This window comes from Mesoplodon bidens (assembly GCF_964165515.1).
Source record: "Mesoplodon bidens genome assembly, chromosome: 11".
Lineage (NCBI taxonomy): Eukaryota > Metazoa > Chordata > Mammalia > Artiodactyla > Ziphiidae > Mesoplodon > Mesoplodon bidens.
In genome coordinates this window covers 44,279,817-44,301,629 of record NC_138167.1, presented here as the reverse complement: position 1 = coordinate 44,301,629, position 21,813 = coordinate 44,279,817, and the positions used below count along the sequence as shown (strand labels likewise).

The 21,813-nt window shown below is 44.7% G+C and overlaps 1 protein-coding gene across 3 annotated transcripts; it reads right to left on the bottom strand.

Moving 5' to 3' along the window:
- Window positions 1-171: 171 nt before the first annotated feature.
- AAAS (aladin WD repeat nucleoporin) lies at window positions 172-19,971 on the bottom strand. 3 transcript variants are annotated; one of them, XM_081250303.1, is made up of 16 exons: window positions 19,733-19,971; window positions 11,126-11,220; window positions 8,723-8,778; window positions 8,319-8,410; window positions 8,076-8,122; window positions 7,719-7,817; window positions 7,253-7,396; window positions 2,432-2,552; window positions 1,965-2,089; window positions 1,717-1,777; window positions 1,473-1,563; window positions 1,142-1,235; window positions 987-1,054; window positions 756-837; window positions 563-647; window positions 172-432 (listed from the first exon to the last, which is right to left on the bottom strand). In XM_081250303.1, the coding sequence occupies exons 1-16, from the start codon at window positions 19,853-19,855 to the stop codon at window positions 205-207; spliced, it is 1,611 nt and encodes a 536-aa protein (XP_081106429.1). In that variant the 5' UTR covers window positions 19,856-19,971; the 3' UTR covers window positions 172-204. The 3 variants fall into 3 exon arrangements, with proteins under 3 accessions (XP_081106429.1, XP_081106428.1, XP_081106430.1); XM_081250302.1 differs by having other exon boundaries at window positions 11,126-11,253; window positions 19,733-19,970; XM_081250304.1 differs by lacking the exon at window positions 11,126-11,220 and having other exon boundaries at window positions 19,733-19,917.
- Between the last annotated feature and the right edge of the window lie 1,842 nt (window positions 19,972-21,813).

Sequence of the window (21,813 nt, the reverse complement as noted above, 5' to 3'; positions counted from 1 at the left end):
CAGCTTTGCTTTCCATATCATTTGAAAACTATCCAGTTTCTAAGGGTAAGTAACTTGACCAAATTCACAAGAAATGACTAAAAAGTGAAAGAGCCAAGATCTTAACCCAAAGTCCATGCCTTTTTCTTCTTCAGTGTACCCCAATGTTGGGTAAAGGTAAGAGTCTCATAATTGAATGGAAAACAAAAAAAAGGACACTTTTTATTATTGAATGCAGGAGTGAGGGGAGTGGGGCCGACCAAGGGGTGGCCCTGGGAGAGGGTCCCAAGGGGCAGAGGTTGGGGACGTCTCAGTAAAGAGGGGCAGATCATGAATAGAGCCTCCGCCCCCAGCTGGTGGCTCTTGAGTTCGGCCAAGCACTGGGCTAAAACGTGGAAACTGGGCATTGACAAAGTACAGAGGGATGTGGGTGATCCGGCCTGTGGACCAGCACTGCAGAGAGAGGGGAAAGCAAAGTCTGACCAGTCTGAGCCCAAAGAAGGCCATACAGCAGAGCCACACGGCAGCTGCAGCCCTCAGCTCCTCAGCCCACTCCTGCAACCGCAGCAGCTGGCCTACTCACCACACTGAGCAGAGCTCCTTTGTTGAAGGAAGGATGGAAAGTGATGAGCTGGGCCTGGGCTCCTGGCTCCCCCTGGACAGCGCCACTAGGGGCAGAAGGAAAGGTGAGCAGGCTGCTGGAGGCAGAAGGCAGGTGTAGAGGGTATGGGTTTGGTATGGGAGGCCGGGGGGAACCACACCTGCCCAGCACCTACCAAGGAAGTAGCTCGAACACAGGGCTGTTTCGAGTGCGAAAAAGGAGGATGACTGGTTTACCATTCTGGACCCGTGGATTTCCTGTAAGAAGTGGATGCGGGGATAGGAGGGAACTCTGGAGGCAGAATCCCAGGGCAGAGGCAGAGAAGAACTGCAGCCAGGGCCTGGAAACAGTCAGTTAATGGGAAGATGGTGCGGCCTGAGCAAAGGCCTCCCTCCCCTCCTCTTACCTTTCATGAGCACAGCCAGCCGCTCCCCACTTGGGTCCCAGACCATGGAGTGAGCCTCTCCCCCAAGCCTATGGGTCAGAACAGCAGGTTGGGAGGGCTCAGCGTGGTCCCTCCCAGCTTCGTCTCACTGCCCCTCCCTCGCCCACCCAGCTCACCTTTCCTCTCCATCCGGTGTCTGTATTGTCGTCTCAGACAGATCTGCCACAATCGTAGCTGACTTCGCGCCACCAACGCACCCCTTTCGCTCACCTGTGGATCAGGGCAGAGGCTCCTAGGGACAAGAAAGGGGCCTCCCACTGGCCCCTGCCTCCTCTCCATCACAGGCATCAACACCACTCAAGGCTCCTAAGCTTATTCCTTTTTTTTTTTTTCCCCCCAAGCTGCTTTACTTCCCTTTATCCTTCAGAGCAGCATATTCCAGATGGTTCCTATCTCCCTCCGACTACCCCAGATGTTGTGCATCCAGAAGTGTTTCCCTGGACTCACCACAACGTTCTGGGAACGACAAGGAGTAAATCAGCGGTTCCCCCAACACAGCGAACAGCAGGCGGTTTCCATCAGGACTCCAGCAGCCAGTCTGGGGTCAGGGAGCAAAAGGCAGGGAAAGAGTGGTCTATGGGAATACAGGAGGGAAGCACACGAGGAAGAGAAGTAGAGGAGGTGGGGGGACACGCCTGGGGGAGCAGGGCCCACCTCCGCCCCCGCTCCTGACACGCACAGTCCCTCCTACCTGACATCGCCCTGATAGGGTAGGCCACCGCTCACAAGTCCACATCTGGGCCTCCCAGACTCTATGCCAAAGAGAGGCAGGTCACAGCTTAGGAACTCTAGGTGTCACAGCCTGGACTTCCCTTCCTGTCAGTCCCACGTTCAGGTGAATGGGAACGCGGACAGAAGGTTGTGGCACTTGCAGTTCCAGGAGCCTAGTGCCTTTCTCTAGGTCATTCCTGCCCCGCTCCCCGCCCTCCCCCTACTCACCGAAAGAGAGCTGAAGGAGTGGTAGCCAGGACTTTGCTGCCATCTGGGGACCAGAGCAGGTTGGTAACCCCACCTCCCCGAAACCAGGGAAGGGGAACACAGGTCTCTGTTGAGACATCCCATACCTAGGAGAAAGGGGAAGAGAGTGAGACGGGAGACTTCAAGCATCCCTACCATCCCACGGTGGGCCGCCCTTCCTTAAGGTACAAAGAACCAAAGGGGAGGACGCGGGAAAGGGACAGTTAAAACAGGAGGAAATAGGGTTATGTTTATACTGACAGCAGGCAGAAATCTACATCTGAGGAGGCAGGCTGGTGCAGCGCCTTCCCCTGGATATGTTTAAGATTGAATGGACAGCTATTCCTCTCCTTCCTCCAGGGTATTTCCCACCACCAGGCAAAGAAAGTTCTCTCCTCAAGTCTGAGGGGTGGCTGAAATGACTGAAAGAGGCGTGGGGACCAACTCACCAGGATGGCAGCATCCACAGGTGAAGCTGAGAGTAGCCGACTCCCACTGGGGGCCCAGGCCAAGCTGGTGACAGGTGTGTGCCCGGGGTGAGAGAGCACTTGGGCACAGCCAGAAGAGGGTCTGCCGAGGGGAAACGGGGTGTGGAGTCAGAAGACAACAGGAAGAAAGCCCCATGATTCTCTTCCCTTGCCTCCTCCTGCTAAAACTTCCCAATCCCAATGGCCCCTCTGAGTTCAAATCCAGGTTGGGAAAAATGAATAAGGATCATGGAAGTTAAAGAAAAATAAAAAGAAGGAAGGAAGGGCAGTCACTATCAGGAGGTCCAGAAAGAAAAATGGGTGAAAGGGACAAAAGAGCCTGAAAGAGACCAAAACTTGTGACCAGTAAAGCTAGAAGGTACTGGGCTGGGGAGATGCATGTTCTGCTCTAGATGAGAGCCCTCTCCCCACAGGACCATCCTGCCTGGAGCATGGGATAATCCATGCCATCACTTCGAGGTTCCAATCTCTTCTCTTCCTACAGTTATCGGCCACTCTCCAGAATTCATCCTGTGCTCCTAAATCTGTCTTTCTGCCTTTCCTTGTCAGGATTAGCTTCCCTCCTCGGTGCTCCCACATCATTTTCTCCTCATCAAAGATGGCACACATGGCAACCTCCCCCACTAGACTGGGAACTAGTTGAGGGCCCCGGCTGTGTCCGTCAGCTCTGTATCTCCAGAGCCACATACTTGGCCTGACGGGTACAGGCTACTAGCCAAATTAATGCCACCTTGTCCTTTTTCCTCCCAACTATACCCACCTTAAGCTCTAATGAGGTCTTAGGTCACCAGTCTACAACTAACTCTCTTAACTTGACAATACATCAGTTTACAGAGATCCATCTCATTCTTTTCAGTGGCCCCACTGTATTCCACTGAATAGATGAACTATAATTTATTCAGTCATGCCACCACAAATGGATATTTCAGTTGTTTGTAATTTTTTATTACAAACGGTACTGCCAAAAATATTCCCTAGGGGCTTCCCTGATTGGCACAGTGGTTGAGAGTCCGCCTGCCGATGCAGGGGACACGGGTTCGTGCCCCAGTCCAGGAAGATCCCACGTGCCGCGGAGCGGCTGGGCCCGTGAGCCATGGCCGCTGAGCCTGCATGTCCGGAGCCTGTGCTCTGCAACGGGAGAGGCCACAACAGAGAGAGTCCTGCGTACCGCAAAAAAAAAAAAAATCCCTATATCTTTATGTACTCTTGTCATTATTTGTGTAGAATAGAGTATTAAAATGGAATTGCAGGTAAAAAAAAAAGGCTTGAACCTTTCAAAAGATAAATATGCCAACAAATATTTTCTGAAAAGTTCATACCACAATATACTCTACTAGCAGTTTTCCTAGTCTTGCTAGTATTGGATATTATTGAACATTTCAACTTTAATAATACTAGCATACTGGGAACTCCCTGGCGGTCCAGTGGTTAGGACTCCACGCTCTCACTGCTGAGGGCCAGGGTTCAATCCCCAGTCAGGGAACTAAGACCCCACAAGCGTCATGGTGCAGCCAAAAAAATAATAATTATTATTATTATTATAATACTATAATTCTGAATGGGCCAAAAAGCATTCTATACATTCTTCTAGTCCTTTTATTTATTTATTTTTACATTTAGTTCTTTTGTCTGATTGGAATTTATTTGTATATAAAGTGTAAAGCAAGGACAAACTGTATTATTTTCTAAATGGATAGCCAATTATGCCAAAACCACTAAAAAAAAAAAAACAAAAAACCGAACTTTTCTATTTCAATGCAAATCCAAATTCATCATATATTAAATTTCCATAAATTCCTACATCTGTTCCTGAATGTTTTTCTGTTACACTGATCTGTTTGATCTTATGCCAATAACTTTCTATTACTATAACTTCATAAAATATTTCAATACCTGGTAGGGCAAATCTCCTCTCAATATGCTTCCTTTTCAAACTTTTCTTGGCAATCCTTCCACATTTATTATTTCATAAAAACTCTATTATTTTGTCCAGTTCACAAAAACAAACAAAAACCAGCAGAATTCTGATGGGAAATACACTTAATTTGACATCTTCATGATTAAATTTTCCTACCCAGGAATATAACACGTCCCTCCATCACTTCAGCTCTTGTTTAATATTCTTCAACCACTTTCTTCAGATGTCTAACAGATGAAATAAACTTAACGATTTATTCCTAGTAATCTATAGTAATTGTTGTACCTATTGTAAATAGAACATATTTTCCATTGCAATTTCTCAACTGATTATTGTTGGTACAAAGGGAAGCTATTACATTTTCAGTTTCTTGGATCCAGTTACCTTACTACTTAAATTTCTTATTAGATTAAATAGGTTTTTTTGGTTGAATCTCTTGTCTTATCTAGGTTTAAGATCATATCATCAAATAAAAATAATTTTCTCTTCTTTCACAAGACTTTACCATGTTTCCTTTTCTTGTCGTAACTGCCCTCAAAAGAACCTCCACAGGGCTTCCCTGGTGGCGCAGTGGTTGAGAGTCCGCCTGCCGATGCAGGGGACACGGGTTCGTGCCCCGGTCTGGGAAGATCCCACATGCCGCGGAGCGGTTGGGCCCGTGGGCCGTGGCCGTTGAGCCTGCGCGTCCGGAGCCTGTGCTCCGCAACGGGAGAGGCCACAACAGTGAGAGGCCCACGTACAGCAAAAAAAAAAAAAAAAAAAAAAAAAAAAAAAACCTCCACAAATAATGTTGGTTAATAATGGTGATAATGACATCTCTGTCTTTATCTTGACATTATTGGAAATACCTTTAGTATTTTCTATTTCACTGTTCAATATGGTAGCCACTGGTTTTGCATATATACTCTTTATGTTTAGGTTGTCTCTTTGTATTCCTATTTACTTTATGTATTCAGCTGAATGTCTGCTTATTGAGAAGGGCATTTATTTATATAAACACTTTTCTCCTTTAATTTGCTAATGTAACAAATCATTTTAATAGATTTCCTAATGGTGAATAGTTTTTAATTTCTGGAATATTCCACTTGGTTAAGATTTTTTTTAATATGCTTTCAGACTCTATTTGCTAATATTAAGCATTTTTTAAAATCTACGCTCAGGGGAATTCCCTGACAGTCCAGTGGTTAGGATTCCATGCTTTCACTGCCAAGGGAGCAGGGTCAATCCCTGGTCAGTATATCAAATACATAACTAAGGATCTACTGTATAGCACAGGGAACTCTACTCAATACTCTGTAATGGCCTATATGGGAAAAGAATCTAAAAAAAGAGTGGATATATGTGTACGTATAACTGATTCACTTTGCTGTACAGCAGAAACTAACACAACATTGTAAATTGACTATACTGCAATAAAAATTTAAAACAAACAAAAAAAAACCCCTGGTCAGGGAACTAAGATCCCGCAAGCCACGAGGCATGGTAAGGAAGTAAAGTAAGGAAGGAGGGAAGGAGGGAAGTAAGTAAATAAATAAAATCTATGCTCAAATATTTTCTTTCTTATACCACCTACTGTCAGGTTTAGGTTACGTTAGCTTTATGGAAATAAATCAGGATGGGGACTTCCCTGATGGTCCAGTGGTTAAGAATACACCTTCCAACTCAGGGGATGTGGGTTCAAGCCCTGGTCGGGGAACTAAGATCCCACATGCCGCGGGGCAACCAAGCCCGTGTGCTCTAGAGCCTGTGTGCCACAACTAGAGAGCCCATGCGCCGCAATGAAAGATCCCGCATGCCACAACAAAGATTCTGAGTGCCACAACTAAAGACCCGTGCGGCCAAATAAATAAATAAATAAATATTTTTTTTTAAGATTTGTATAAAAAGAAATAAATCAGGATTGATCCTGGGACAGGACATTAATGAGAAAACTGGTGAAATCAGAACAAAGTTTGGAGTTTAGTTAATAACAACATACAAATGTCAGTTTCTTAGTTTTGACAAATCTAACATGGTTATATCAGACATTAACGATGGTGTGAAGGGTATACCAAAACTCTACTATCTTTGCAGCTTTTCTAAAAATCTAAAATTATGCACAAAGTTTATTAAAAGGAAAATAAAACAAATCAGGAGGCTTTCCAAATTTTTCTATGATCTGGATTAGTTCAGATAACATGGAGATTATCTTTTCTTTGACAATTAGATAGAACTCTCATAAAACCATCTCAGCCTGGCATCTTTTTAGGGGTAGAGCTCATCCGTTTTAATTGCTTCTACAGTCCACTTTGACAACATATATTTTGCTAGACAACATTTCCTTTAGGTTTTCAAATCTGTTAGTCTAAACATATATAATATGCTCTAATAATTCTTCTATTTTCTTCCATATTTGTGGTTCTCTCTCCCATTTTGAAAATAGTGTACTTTGATTTTCTATTTTACCTTAATAAGGCTGGCCAAAAGGTTTTCTTCTTTATTCATAATTTAAAGAACCAGTTTCTGGTTTTATATTTAGTTAGTCCTCATGGGGATTTTTTCCAATTTCATCGGTTTCAGCTTTTATCCATATTAATTCCCTTCCCCCTTTCCTTTAAACCTACATCTGGCAGTCCTCTGAAAGAGACAGTCTTTCCAATCCATGATCCATAGGTACAAACTCCCCACAATCCCAGAAGCCCTCAGTTCTGTCCCCTTCTCTAGATTAGATCTTCTCAGCACCTCCACCTTGGCCTTAGGTCTGCTTCTCCCGTAGCCCTGGGAAGTGCTGTGAGGAAAAAGAACTTCTCCTTCCAGACCTCCTCACCACCCCAGCATGGCCACGACCCTTAGGCCAAGGTAAGAGAGAGACTGCTGGGACTCACCGGGTAGACAAGGACATGGGGTCCAGGGTCCAGATGAGAATGCAGCTCTGGCAGGCCACAGCCAAGACGGAGGCACTGAGGGGCTTCCAGGCCAGGGCCGCCACATTTCGCTGCAGCCGGTGCTTCAGGGAGGGGACTATAGTGCTGGGGTGAAAGGGGAGGGGATGGGGTCAAAGCAGGGACACTAAGGCGCAGGGGAGCTGAGTTGTGGTTGAGGAGGGAAATCCAGAGAGAAAGCTGATCATCCAGGGCCTGTGGGTATTGTGGGACAGAGGACAGGATAAAGACTGGATCTGGAAAGAGGACGCATCCACTTGTGGGGCCTCCCTGACCCCAGTTCTGGAAGGAGCCATGGGCCAGGCCCAGGAACTGCAGGACTCCCTGGGCACCAAGGCTGGAGAAGGAAGTGGGGACTGACCGATGGAGACTGAAGACTCCGAGTCCACCCAGCGTGCCCCCCACATACCTGTTAGCATTATACACACGGATGGAGTCATCTAGCAGGGCCACCGCAAACTTGTTGGTGTGTGGGTGCCACGCAAAGACCCTCAAGCAGCAGCTGGACCTGGGGCAGGAGTGAGGGTGAGGAGTCCTGACCTGCACCTCGCCTTTCCCGGCCCAGAGCTCAGGTTCCCTTCCGTGTGAGGACACTGTTATTTTTCACTGCTTCTTTTCTTTCTTTTTGGGGGAGGTAGGAGGGAGAATGTGGGGAGCAGTCAGAAAAGGGGTGTGAGGAGTCTCTGCCTTGATTTCCCTCTCCCCAGAAGAAGTTCCAAGGTTCAGGACTTGCTTCCCACAAAAGCTCCAGAGCTTGTACACTCACCAGTTTGTGACTTGAGCGAATTCAGCAATCAGATCTTCACTCTTGAGCTGTAATAACAAAGCGGATAGAGGTTGCACTGGGAAAAAGGAGCTTATCCCCTCAATGCCCCCACAGGGGAGCTGGACCATTCATACCCTCTGCAGTCTTCTCATCACACCCTGACCCTAAGACATAGGAAGTGGAGAGGGGGTGGGAGTGGGGGAGCAGCAGCCAGGGAGGGCTGGGGGGGGGAGCCAAACTTACAGACAGATGGGGAAACAGAGACCCATGGAGGGAGGAGGCCCATCGACAGAGTGCCAGGGCCCAGCTGGACGCCGTCTTCACCCACTCAAACACTGTGGGGTTGAGAAAGCAGCTGTGATTAAACCATTCACAGGGTTCTCACTGGGCACCCTCCTAGGTGAGGGACGAGCAAGGGCAAGCACTCCCCAGATCCTTCTACCCAACAAGTGCTCTGGGCACCCACTCTGTGGTATGGGGGTAGGTAGAGGGGAAGAGAAGATGGCACCAGTAGAGTTAAATGGGCCGGGAAATACAGGGCTAAAGGGAAAGGCGCTGGGCCTAAAGGTATTGGGATGAATTAGGGAGAATATGGACGGGAGATGGCAACCATAAAACTAGAGAAGGCTGGAGGTAAACACACTTACCCTCCTCCTCTGAGTCTGCAATTTCATTCAGCACACCAAAAAGTCCCACATCACGCCTGAAGAGGAGAGGGAGCTGTGAGTCAGTTACTCTGATCCCTTCAGTCTCCTCTCTAAGTTCATCTATTCATTCACTCAATAAACATGGATTAAAAATAACACTCACATGTAATGAGTGACAACTATGTGACATGTACTTTATATAGTCCTTTCATTGTACCCATGAAAGGACAATATATAAATTGTCCACCAGTGAGGCAACTAAGGCTCAGAGGTCTTTCAGGGCTTTGTGCACTGATCAAGGAGTCAAGACTTGCCCTAAGGGACTTCCCTGGTGGCAAAGTGGTTAAGAATCCATCTGCCAATGCAGGGGACATGGGTTCAAGCCCTGGTCCGGGAAGATCCCACATGCCGTGGAGCAACTAAGCCCGTGTGCCACAACTACTGAGCCTGTGCTCTAGAGCCTGCGAGCCACAACTACTGAGCCCGAGTGCCTAGAGCCTGTGCTCCACAAGAGAAGCCAGAGCAATGAGAAGCCCACGCACTGCAATGAAGAGTTGCCCCCACTCACTGCAACTAGAGAAAGCTCACATGCAGCAAAGACCCAACGCAGCCAAAAATAAATTTTATAGATTTAGAAAAAATAGATTGATTGATAAACAATAGATTTATAAATAGGTAGATTTATAAAAAATAATAATAAAATAAATTTAAGAAACAACTTATTTTTTAAAAAACGACTTGCTCTAAGATAGTGAATGGAAAGCCACAGAGGGAGTTTAAGCTGAGGAATAAACTGATCACATTTTATTTTAGAAAGATCAGTCTGGCTGCAGATTAGAGGGGAAAAAGAATGGAAAGAAAGAAATGGGTTAAGAGGCTACTTCAGGAATCTAGAAGAAAGGCCAAAGTGGCCTGAACCACTGGGGATGAAGAAAAGAAGACAGATTTGAGTGCTCCAGGATGTAGAATGGACAGGATTTGAGGACTAATTAGACATTAATAAGGGAAAGAGCAATATCAAGGGAAACACCCAGGTGATAATTATAGCATCTAATACTGCTTACACTGTGCCAGGGCTGGGCTAGATGCGTCACATGCATCATCTAATTCAGCCTTTATCACAACCCTACAAAATAGGTATTGTTATCATCAGCATTTTTAGGTGAGAGAACAGAGAGTGTGAGGAGGTTAATTATCAAAGGTGAACTAAGCAGGAAATAGCAGAGTCAGGATTCAACCTGTCTGCCTGCCCCAGAGCCTACATTCAAAGCACTTGCTTCTATATGACTAGGAAGGCCATTCCTTGAGATGAAAAACACAAGGAAGAAGCCGGCTTAGAGAGGAAAATGAAGAGATTGATTTTGAACATGCTGAGTGTATGAAGCCTGTGGAATATCTGACTGAGGGTGTTAGGCAGACAAGTGAACACCCAGGTGTGGAGCATCAATCACAAGTCCAGCCTAGGGACACCAAAATTTAAGAGAGAACAGGAAGAGAAGCAGCTGCTAGAGAGGCAGAAAGTGAGAAAGCACCCAGGACTGAATGGCTTTTCAGACCATGACTTGATGTTTAGCTTCACTCAAGGAGACATGCAAATTGAACTGTAATGCAATATCAAATAGCAAAGCTTCGTAGCACATGTGTTAGGAAACAGGCACTCTCATACACTGTTTGTTTTGTTGTTTTGTTTTTTAATTTTTATTGGAGTATAGCTGTCTTATACACTGTTGGTACGTCTGTAAATATGTACAACTTAAACAGAGGACTATATGGCAATAGCTCATGAAATTACAAATGAACATACCCTTTGAACCCAGCTACTTCATTTGTAGGAATTCATCCTACATATGATGATGATGATGATAATAATAATAGCTAACTCTTGATGGGATTAATATGGGCCAGGCACTGTTCTAAGTGTTTTACTCATTTAATCATCACTACAACCTTGTAAGATAGGCTCCCTTTTACAGATGAAATTGAGGGACAGAGTGATTAAGTAACTTGACCAAGGTCACCCAGCTAAAAAGTGGCACAGCCAGGAATTCAATCCAGGCTTCACTCCTACATGTGCAAAATGAATGACCTATGTATGAGATTATTCCCTGCAACCTTATACCTAACCTTGCTGAGCTTCAGGTAAAGGCTCAGAAAGTAATAATGACATAAGGAGGGAACAGGTTCACAGAATTAAACCAAAAAGGAAAGCAAGTCACTGGAGATGAAATGGAACTACTGTTTCACAGCCTTGAGTTCCACAAAAAGGCCTGATAATTTGATATGTTGAATGATACACAGCTCTGAGCTAGAGAGGGCTGGGAAGCCCAAGGCAGAAGGGGGGTGACCTCATTGCCTCCAGGATCTGCAGACCACTGGCCCAGGAGACCCTTTGCCATCTCTCACCAAACGTTGATGCATCTCTTCCACACTTGTTCCCGGTGGTGGATGAAGGCCGTTCTTGTGCCATGGTCCAACCTGCCAGGGGTCTTCAGGGGATCCTTAGTAAGGTTTAGGACAGGAAGATTGATCCACTAGAGCCAGAAGGGAGGTATGACAGTGAATCAGTCTCTTCCCTAGATCTCTACTGAACTTCCTCCCATCTCCAACCCTCGGCAGGGCTGAGGGTAAGAGGCTCCAGAGACCTGTTTCCCGTTTCCACAAATGTAACACTTGTGGAAAGGGGCGGAGTCAAGATGGCATACTAGAAGGACGTGGAATTCGTGTCTCCTCACAACTAGGGCACCTACCAGGCACCAGTGAGGAACCATGGGCACCTAAGGGAACAGGAGGAACCCCCAGCAACCAGTTGCTTCAACTATAGTTTTATTTTTCCTAATATATTTTTTATCTTTTTAATCTTATTTTGTTTCTTATTCTTTGATATTATACTGCTCCTTTTTCTCTTTCTTTCTTTTCTTTTCTTTTTTTTTTTTTTTACCACGCCACGAAGCTTGCGAGACCCTGGTTCCCAGGCCAGAGGTCGGGCCCAAGCTCCTGTGGTGGGAGCTCTGAGTCCAAACCGCTGGACTAACAGAGAACCTCAGACCCCAGGGAATATTAATCAGAGTGAGGCCTCCCGGAGGTCCTCATCTCAGCACCAAGACCCGGCTCTATCCAACTGCCTGCAAACTCCAGTGCTGGACGTCTCAGGCCAAACAACCAGTAAGAAAGGAATACAGCACCACCATCAAAAAGAGAAAAAAAAAGAAACGACAAAAAAAAAATGTTACAGACAAAGGGGCAAGGTAAAAACCTACAAGACCAAATAAATGAAGATGAAATAGGCAACCTACCTGAAAAAGAATTCAGAGTAATGATAGTAAAGATGATCCAAAATCTTGGAAACGGAGAAAATACAAGAAACATTTAACAAGGATCTAGAAGAACTAAAGAGCAAACAAACAGTGATGAATAACACAATTACTGAAATTAAAAATACTCTAGGGGCTGGACTTCCCTGGTGGCGCAGTGGTTAAGAATCCGCCTGCCAATGCAGGGGACACGGGTTCTAGCCTTGGCCTGGGAAGATCCCACATGCTGCGGAGCAACTAAGCCCGTGTGCCACAACTGCTTAGCCTGCGCTCTAGAGCCCACGAGCCACAACTACTGAAGCCCGTGTGCCACAACTACTGAAGCCCGTGCACCTAGAGCCTGTGCTCCACAACAAGAGAAGCCACTGCAATAAGAAGACTGTGCACCGCAATGAACAGTAGCGCCCGCTCACTGCAACTAGAGAAAGCCCGCACGCAGTAACGAAGATGCAACGCAGCCAAAAATAAATTAATTAATTAATTAAAAAAATACTCTAGGGGCTTCCCTGGTGGCAGAGTGGTCGAGAATCCACCTGCCAATGCAGGGGACACGGGTTCGATCCCTGGTCTGGGAAGATCCCACATGCCGCGGAGCAAATAAGCCCGTGTGCCACAACTACTGAGCTTGTGCTCTAGAGCCCGTGAGCCACAACTACTGAGCCTGCGTGCCGCTAACTACTGAAGCCCATGTGCCTAGAGCCCATGCTCCACAACGAGAGAAGCCACTGCAATGAGAAGCTTGTGCACTGCAACAAAGAGTAGCCCCTGCTCACTGCAACTAGAGAAAGCCTGCGTACAGCAATGAAGACCCAACACAGCCAAAAGTAAATAAATAAAATAAATAAATTTATTTTAAAAAATACTCTAGAAGGAATCAATAACAGAATAACTGAGGCAGAAGAATGGATAAGTGAGCTGGAAGATAAAATGGTGGAAATAACTGCCAGAGAGTACAATAAAGAGAAAAAAGAATGAAAAGAATTGAGGACAGTCTCAGAGACCTCTGGGACAACATAAACACACCAACATTCGAATTATAGGGGTGCCAGAAGAAAAAGAGAAAAAGAAAAAGGCTGAGAAAATATTTGAAGAGATTATACTTGAAAACTTCCCTAACATGGGAAAGGAAATAGTCAATTAAGTCTGGGAAGCACAGAGAGTACCATACAGGATAAACCCAAAGAGAAACACAACGAGACAAATATTAATTAAACTATCAAAAATTAAATACAAGAAAAAATATTAAAAGCAGCAAGGGAAAAGCAACAAATAACATACAAAGGAATCCCCATAAGGTTAACAGCTGATTTTTCAGCAGAAACTGTGCAAGCCAGAAGTGGGTGGCAGGACATATTTAAAGTGATGAAAGGGAAAAACCTACAAACAAGATTACTCAACTCAGCAAGGATCTCATTCAGATTCAACGGAGAAATTAAAACCTTTACAGATAAGCAAAAGTTAAGAGAATTCAGCACCACCAAACCACCACAAATGCTAAAGGAACTTCTCTAGTTAGGAAGCACAAGAGAAGGAAAAGACCTACAAAAACAAACCCAAAACAATTAGGAACATACATATCGATAATTACCTTAAACGTAAATGGATTAAATGTTCCAACCAAAAGACATAGACTGGCTGAATGGATACAAAAACAAGACCCATACATATGCTGTCTACAAAAGACCCACTTCAGGGCTTCCCTGGTGGCACAGTGGTTGGGAGTCTGCCTGCCGATGTGGGGGACACGGGTTCGTGCCCCGGTCTGGGAGGATCCCGCATGCTGTGGAGCGGCTGGGCCCGTGGGCCATGGCCACTGGGCCTGCGCGTCCAGAGCCTGTGCTCTGCATCGGTAGAGGCCACAGCAGTGAGAGGCCCGCATACCACAAAAAAAAAAAAAAAGACCCACTTCAGACCTAGGGACACATACAGACTGAAAGTGAGGGGATGGAAAAAGATATTCCATGCAAATATAAATCAAAAGAAAGCTAGAGTAGCAATCCTCATATCAGACAAAATAGACTTTAAAACAAAGACTAGGGGCTTCCCTGGCAGTGCAGTGGTTAAGAACCCGCCTGCCAATGCAGGGGACACGGGTTTGAGCCTTGGTCCAGGAAGATCCCACATGCCGTGAAGCAACAAGGCCCATGCACCACAACTACTGAACCTGTGCTCTAGAGCCCACAAACCACAACTACTGAAGCCTGCACACCACAACTACTGAAGACCACGTGCCTAGAGCCCGTGCTCTGCAACAAAAGAAGCCACTGCAATGAGAAGCCCGCATACCACAACGAAGAGTAGCCCCCGCTCGCCACAACTAGAGAAAGCCCGCGTGCAGCAATGAAGACCCAATGCAGCCAAAAATAAATTAAAACAAAAAAAAAACAAAGACTATTACAAGAGACAAAGAAGGACACTACATAATGATCAATGGATCAATCCAAGAAGAAGATATAACAATTGTAAATATTTCTGCACCCAACATAGGAGCACCTCAATACATAAGGCAAATGCTAACAGCCATAAAAGGGGAAATAGTAACACAATAATAGTAGGGAACTTTAACACCTGACTTTCACCAATGGACAGATCATCCAAAATGAAAATAAAAAAGTAAACACAAGCTTTAAATGATACATTAAACAAGATGGACTTAATTGATATTTATAGGACACTGCATCCAAAAACAACAGAATACACTTTCTTCTCAAGTGCTCATGGAACATTCTCCAGGATAGACCATATTCTGGGTCACAAATCAAGCCTTGATAAATTTAAGAAAACTGAAATCGTATCAAGTATCTTTTCCGACCACAATGCTATGAGACTAGATATCAATTACAGGAAAAATTTAAAAATACAAACACATGGAGGCTAAATAATATGCTACTAAATAACCGAGAGACCACAGAAGAAATCAAAGAGGAAATCAAAAAACACCTAGAAACAAATGACAATGAAAACACAACAACCCAAAACATATGGGATGCAGCAAAAGCAGTTCTAAGAGGGAAGTTTACAGCAATACAACCTTACCTCAAGAAACAAGAAAAATCTCAAATAAAGAACCTAACCGGGCTTCCCTGGTGGCGCAGTGGTTGAGAGTCCGCCTGCCGATGCAGGGGACACGGGTTCGTGCCCCGGTCTGGGAAGATCCCACATGCCGCAGAGCGGCTAGGCCCGTGAGCCATGGCTGCTGAGCCTGCGCATCCGGAGCCTGTGCTCTGCAAGGGGAGAGGCCACAACAGTGAGAGGCCCGGGTACCGCAAAAAAAAAAAAAAAAAAAAAAAAAAAAAGAACCTAACCTTACACCTAAAGCAATTAGAGGAAGAAGAACCAAAAAAACCCCAAAGTTAACAGAAGGAAAGAAATCATAAAGATCAGATCAGAAATAAATGAAAAAGAAATGAAGGAAACAATAGCAAAGATCAAGAAAACTAAAAACTTGTTCTTTGAGAAGATAAACAAAATTGATAAACCATTAGCCAGACTCATCAGGAAAAAAAGAGAGATGACTCAAATCAACAGAATTAGAATGAAAAAGGAGAAGTAACAACGGACACTGCAGAAATACAAAGGATCATGAGAGATTACTACAAGCAACTATATGCCAATAAAATGGACAACCTGGAAGAGATGGACAAATTCTTAGAAAAGCACAACCTTCCGAGACTGAACCAGGAAGAAATAGAAAATATAAACAGACCAATCACAAGCACTGAAATTGAAACCGCAATTAAAAAACTTCCAATAAACAAAAGCCCAGGACCAGATGGCTTCACAGGCGAATTCTATCAAACATTTAGAGAAGAGCTAACACCCATCCTTCTCAAACTCTTCCAAAATATAGCAGAGGGAGGAACACTCCCAAACTCATTCTAGGAGGCCACCATCACCCTGATACCAAACCAGACAAAGATGTCACAAAATAAGAAAACTACAGGCCAATATCTCTGATGAACACAGATGCAGAAATCCTCAACAAAATACTAGTAAACAGAATCCAACAGCACATTAAAAGGTTCATACACCATGATCAAGTGGGGTTTATCCCAGGAATGCAAGGATTCTTCAATATACACAAATCAGTCAATGTGATACATCACATTAACAAAATGAAGGATAAAAACCACATGATAATCTCAATAGATGCAGAAAAAGCTTTTGACAAAATTCAACACCCATTTACAATAAAAACACTCCAGAAAGTAGGCATAGAGGGAACCTACCTCAACATAATAAAGGCCATATATGACAAACCCACAGCCAACACTGTTCTCAATGGTGAAAAATTGAAACCATTTCCTCTCAGATCAGAAACACGACAAGGCTGCCCACTCTCACCACCATTATTCAACACAGTTTTGGAAGTTTTAGCCACAGCAATCAGAGAAGAAAAAGAAATAAAAGGAATCCAAATCAGAAAAGAAGAAGTAAAACTGTCACTGTTTTCAGATGACATGATACTATATAGAGAGAATCCTAAAGATGCTACCAGAAAACTACTAGAGCTAATCAATGAATGTGGTAGAGTAGCAGGATACAAAATTAATGCACAGAAATCTCTTGCATTCCTATACACTAATGATGAAAAATCTGAAAGAGAAATTAAGGCAACACTCCCATTTACCATTGCAACAAAAAGAATAAAATACCTAGGAATAAACCTACCTAAGGAGACAAATAACCTGTATGCAGAAATCTATAAGACACTGAAGAAAAAAATTAAAAGGTGATACAAACAGATGAAGAGATATACCATGTTCTTGGATTGGAAGAATCAACATTGTGAAAATGACTATACTACCCAAAGCAATCTACAGATTCAATGCAATCCCTATCAAGTTACCAATGGCATTTTTCACACAACTAGAACAGAAAATTGCACAGTTTGTAGGGAAACACAAAAGACTCTGAATAGCCAAAGCAATCTTGAGAAAGAAAAACGGAGCTGGGGCTTCCCTGGTGGCGCAGTGGTTGAGAGTCCGCCTGTCGATGCAGGGGACACGGGTTCATGCCCCGGTCCGGGAGGATCCCACATGCCGCGGAGCGGCTGGGCCCATGAGCCATGGCCGCTGAGCCCGCGCGTCCAGAGCCTGTGCTCCGCAACAGGAGAGGCCACAACAGTGAGAGGCCCACGTACAGCAAAAAAAAAAAAAAAAAAAAGAAAAAAAGAAAAACGGAGCTGGACGAATCAGGCTCCCTGACTTCAGACTATAGTACAAAGCTACAGTAATCAAGACAGTATGGTACTGGCACAAAAACAGAAATACAGATCAATGGAACAGGACAGAAAGCCCAGAGATAAACCCATGCACATATGGTCACCTTATCTTTGAGAAAGGAGGCAAGAATATACAGTGGAGAAAAGACAGCCTCTTCAATAAGTGGTGCTGGGAAAACTGGACAGCTACATATAAAGGAATGAAATTAGAACACTTCCTAACACCATACACAAAAATAAACTCAAAATGGATTAAAGACCTAAATGTAAGGCCAGACACTATAAAACTCTTAGAGGAAAACACAGGCAGAACACTCTATGACATAAATCACAGCAAGATCCTTTTTGACCCCCCTCCTAAAGAAATGGAAATATAAACAAATGGAACCTAATGAAACTTAAAAGCTTTTGCACAGCAAAGGAAACCATAAACAAGACGAAAAGACAACCCTCAGAATGGGAGAAAATATTTGCAAACTAAGCAACTTACAAAGGATTAATCTCCAAAATATACAAGCAGTTCATGAAGCTCAGTATCAAAAAAACAAACAACCCAATCCAAAAATGGGCAGAAGACCTAAATAGACATTTCTCCAAAGAAGATATACAGATTGCCAACAAACACATGAAAAGATGCTCAACATCACTAATCATTAGAGAAATGCAAATCAAAACTACAATGAGGTATCACCTCACACCGGTCAGAATGGCCATCATCAAAAAAATCTACAAACAATAAATGCTGGAGAGGGTGTGGAGAAAAGGGAACCCTCGTGCACTGTTGGTGGGAATGTAAGTTGATACAGCCAGTATGGAGAACAGTATGGCGGTTCCTTAAAAAACTACAAATAGAACTACCATATGACCCAGCAATCCCACTACTGGGCATACACCCTGAGAAAACCATAATTCAGAAAGAGTCATGTAACACAATGTTCATTGCAGCACTATTTACAATAGCCAGGACCTGGAAGCAACCTAAGCGTCCATAGACAGATGAATAGATAAAGAAGATGTGGGCTTCCCTGGTGGTGCAGTGGTTAAGAATCTGCCTGCCAATGCAGGAGACATGGGTTTGAGCCCTGGTCCGGGTAGATCCCACATGCCAAGGAGCAACTAAGTCCGTAAGCCACAACTTCTGAGCCTGCGCTCTAGAGCTTGCGTGCCACAACTACTGAAGCCCGCACGCCACAACTACTGAAGCCCATGCACCTGTAGCCCATGCTCTGCAACAAGAGAAGCTACCGCAATGAGAAGCCCACGCACCGCAACGAAGAGTAGCTCCCGCTCGCCACAACTAGAGAGAGCCCGTGCGCAGCAAGGAAGACCCAATGCAGCCAAAAATAAAATAATAAATTAAATAAAATAAATTAAAAAAATAATAAAGATGTGGCATATATACATATATATAATGGAATATTACTCAGCCATAAAAAGAAACGAAATTGAGTTATTTGTAGTGAGGTGGATGGACCCAGAGTCTGTCATACAGAGTGAAGTAAGTCAGAAAGAGAAAAACGAATACCGTATGCGAACACATATATATAGAATCTAAAAAAAAAAAAAAAAAGATTCTGATGAACCTAGGGGCAGGACAGGAATAAAGACACAGATGTAGAGAATGGACTTGAGGACACAGGGAGGGGGAAGGGTAAGCTGGGACGAAGTGAGAGAGCAACATTGACATATATACACTACCAAATGTAAAATAGATAGCTAGTGGGAAGCAGCTGCATAGCACAGGGTGATCAGCTTGGTGCTTTGCGACCACCTAGAGGTGTGGGATAAGGAGGGTGGGAGGGAGACGCAAGAGGGAAGGGATATGGGGATATATGTATGCATATAGCTGATTCACATCGTTATACAGCAGAAACACAACATTGTAAAGCAATTATACTCCAATAAGGATGTTAAAGGAAAAAGAAAAAATACATATACATATATATATGTAACACTTGTGGGACAGGGAAACAGGTCTTAGCTCCCTTATCTGTAAAACTAGAATAATATTTCATAGGGTTGCTGTGATTATTAAATCACATTATTAAAACATATGTGGAGAACACCTGACTCAGAGCGTCTTTCTTCCAAGCAAACGCTCAATAAACGCAAGTTTCTCTTCCTTTTCTTTCCCAGAAACACCACAGGAAAAAACTCCCCAGGTTGTGCCTTCCCGGTTCTCCCAGATACTGTACCAACTTTTCAGAAGTCCTCCTGACCCTCACATCCCCTAGATTCGCCCTCACTCTCCGTTCCCACTAGGCCCGCACCACAGCCCCTCAGCATCCCTCATCCTCCAATCCCAGCTCTTAAATACATCCCAGCCCTTCATTCTTCTCCAGCCTGGGCCAGGCTGTTTCCAATACTCCAGTCTGGGGACCTCGACCCCGCCCCTATCACGTTGCCTCTGCTCCCCCAGTCTCTCCGACTCTGCCCCCCATGCCTGTAGGTCTCCTCCCTCCTCGCCCTGACCACCTGGCCCCGGAAGTCGGGAGGCGGACTCTCATAGCTACTGCCCGTCACCAGCTCGTTATTGTGCTCGTATAGGGTGACTTGTCCCCTAGGCGGCGGCGGAGGGAACAACCCCAGGGAGCACATCCTGCCGGTCCCGAAGACGTCCGGACTGAGCAAACGCCCGGATCCCGCTCCGCCGACTCTGAGTTCCCGGGTTAGATTAGGATGCGTACGGGAAGTCGCCTGGGACAAACGGCTATGCAAAGCTCAACGGAAGTGAATGGAAGAGTAACGGAGAAGAAGGACGCATGCGCAGTCCCGGGACAGACTTCCGGCGTCCTCGCGCGCCGCCTGGCGGCCGGAGGGAGCCTGTATAGACACGTCCGTAGGACAGACCACTATTGAAGGGTCGGAGCGTTTTTTTGTTTTCTTTTGTTTTGTTTCCTGTGAGACTGCTGTTTTTCCCAGTTCCGAATTCCCCAACACACTTTCCCACTCACTCTCAGCACTCTAAAAGTCCAAAATAAGCCACGTTCAGGGCAGTACCTAATTAAACTCTCCCAGGATTGTGTCAGGGGCAGCTGGCTGGAAAGTTGAGGGAAAGCCTCCGGGAGGCGGAAAGTCAGGCGGGAGGCCTTGGGAGGGAGAGTGCAGCGCCCGCCGGAACCTAGAGCCCACAAGGTTAGGCCTCCTGGAAGGAAAAGTGGGAACAGTTGGGAAATTAACATTTCCTGAGCACTTATTATGATAAGTGCTTGTATAATCTTTACAACAACTCCATGAGGTGGGTACTGTTATATCACCATAAGGAAAGTGAGGCACAGGGAGATCGGACCTAAAAATACCAAAACCTGTATAAGGCATTCTGACTGCATAATGAAAGTGAGATTGAGAGGAGAGGGGCAGAAATAGGTGAAGAGGATTAAGAGGTGCAAACTACAAGGTATGAAATAAATAAATTACAACGATGTAATGTACAACACGGGAATATTGCCAATATTTTATTATAACTTTGTATGGAGTATAATCTATAAAAATATCAAATCACTGTGTTGTACACCTGAAACTAATATAATATTGTAAATCAATTTTTTAAAACAAGTGAGATTGATCTTATCCTAACTCCAAAGGATGGAACTAGAACTGTAATCTAATGCAGAATGGAGGCTCCTCTTCTTACAGCTGTGTGGCTTTGGGAAAATCGTTGAATTCTTTGAGACTCAGCTCCCTCACTTGCAGTGTCCTAACTATTATACATGGCTGCTTCCCATACAAAATAATGGAAACAAAGCCATTTAATAAACTGTAAAGTGCTAAGCAGATATTGGAGATGAATAGCCCTAACTCTGCCATGAACTAGGTGACCTTGGGCATTGGTTCATTCATTTAACAGATGTTAATGAGCAATTCCAAGGACCAAGCTCTGGGGACCCAGAACTGTATAAGGCATACAGTTCCCCATTCCCAAGAGCAGCCAGTCTCATTGGATACTATAGGAGGCATTCTGGTTTAACATTCTTGGATTCTATATCTGCCCCTCCTTTCTACAGGAAAAGTTCCCCCCCAAGAGTTATTCCCGGGTCAGGAAACCAGGGTCTCCAAAATGTTAATGGACATAGGACTCATCTGAGGATCTTGTTAAAATGCAAATTCTGGGGTGGAGCTCTGAAGTTGTAGTTCCAAAAAACCCAGCAGGTGATACTGCACAGACAACGCTTTGAGTAGCCCCTCCCCCCATTTAATTAGTTCACTGTCACTTGGGAAGTCACAGAAAACTTAAAGAGCAGATTATTAAAACTGGGGGTAGTTTGGAGAAATTGGCTGGGAAAGCTCTCCTTGAGACGGGGAAGCAGGACAGGTTTGAAGGAAAAGTGGGAGTCCGTGACCCTGACAGACTGGTGGAGAGCAGTGAGAAGCCACCCACAAATTTTTTGTTTGTATCATCCAACCCCAGATACCCCAAGAACTCACTACAGCCTGAGACTATGACTTCCACCCTCCCTTGAATGAAGCCTGATTTTCACCAACAGACTGTGTTATAATTATCAGTTAGGTGCCTGCCTCTTACCCTGTAATGTGACCTGGAGAGAAGGAACAGTGCT

What these genes read in the sequence shown, in the direction of transcription:
- AAAS (XM_081250302.1), bottom strand. Translation starts at nt 19,855, where the DNA reads ATGTGCTCCCTGGGGTTGTTCCCTCCGCCGCCGCCTAGGGGACAAGTC. An exon ending in ACTCCTTCAGCTCTCTTTCG is followed by an intron (nt 1,778 to 1,964) that starts GTGAGTAGGGGG and finishes TCTTTGGCATAG; the next exon opens with AGTCTGGGAGGCCCAGATGT. An exon ending in GCTGGCTGTGCTCATGAAAG is followed by an intron (nt 838 to 986) that starts GTAAGAGGAGGG and finishes CACTTCTTACAG; the next exon opens with GAAATCCACGGGTCCAGAAT.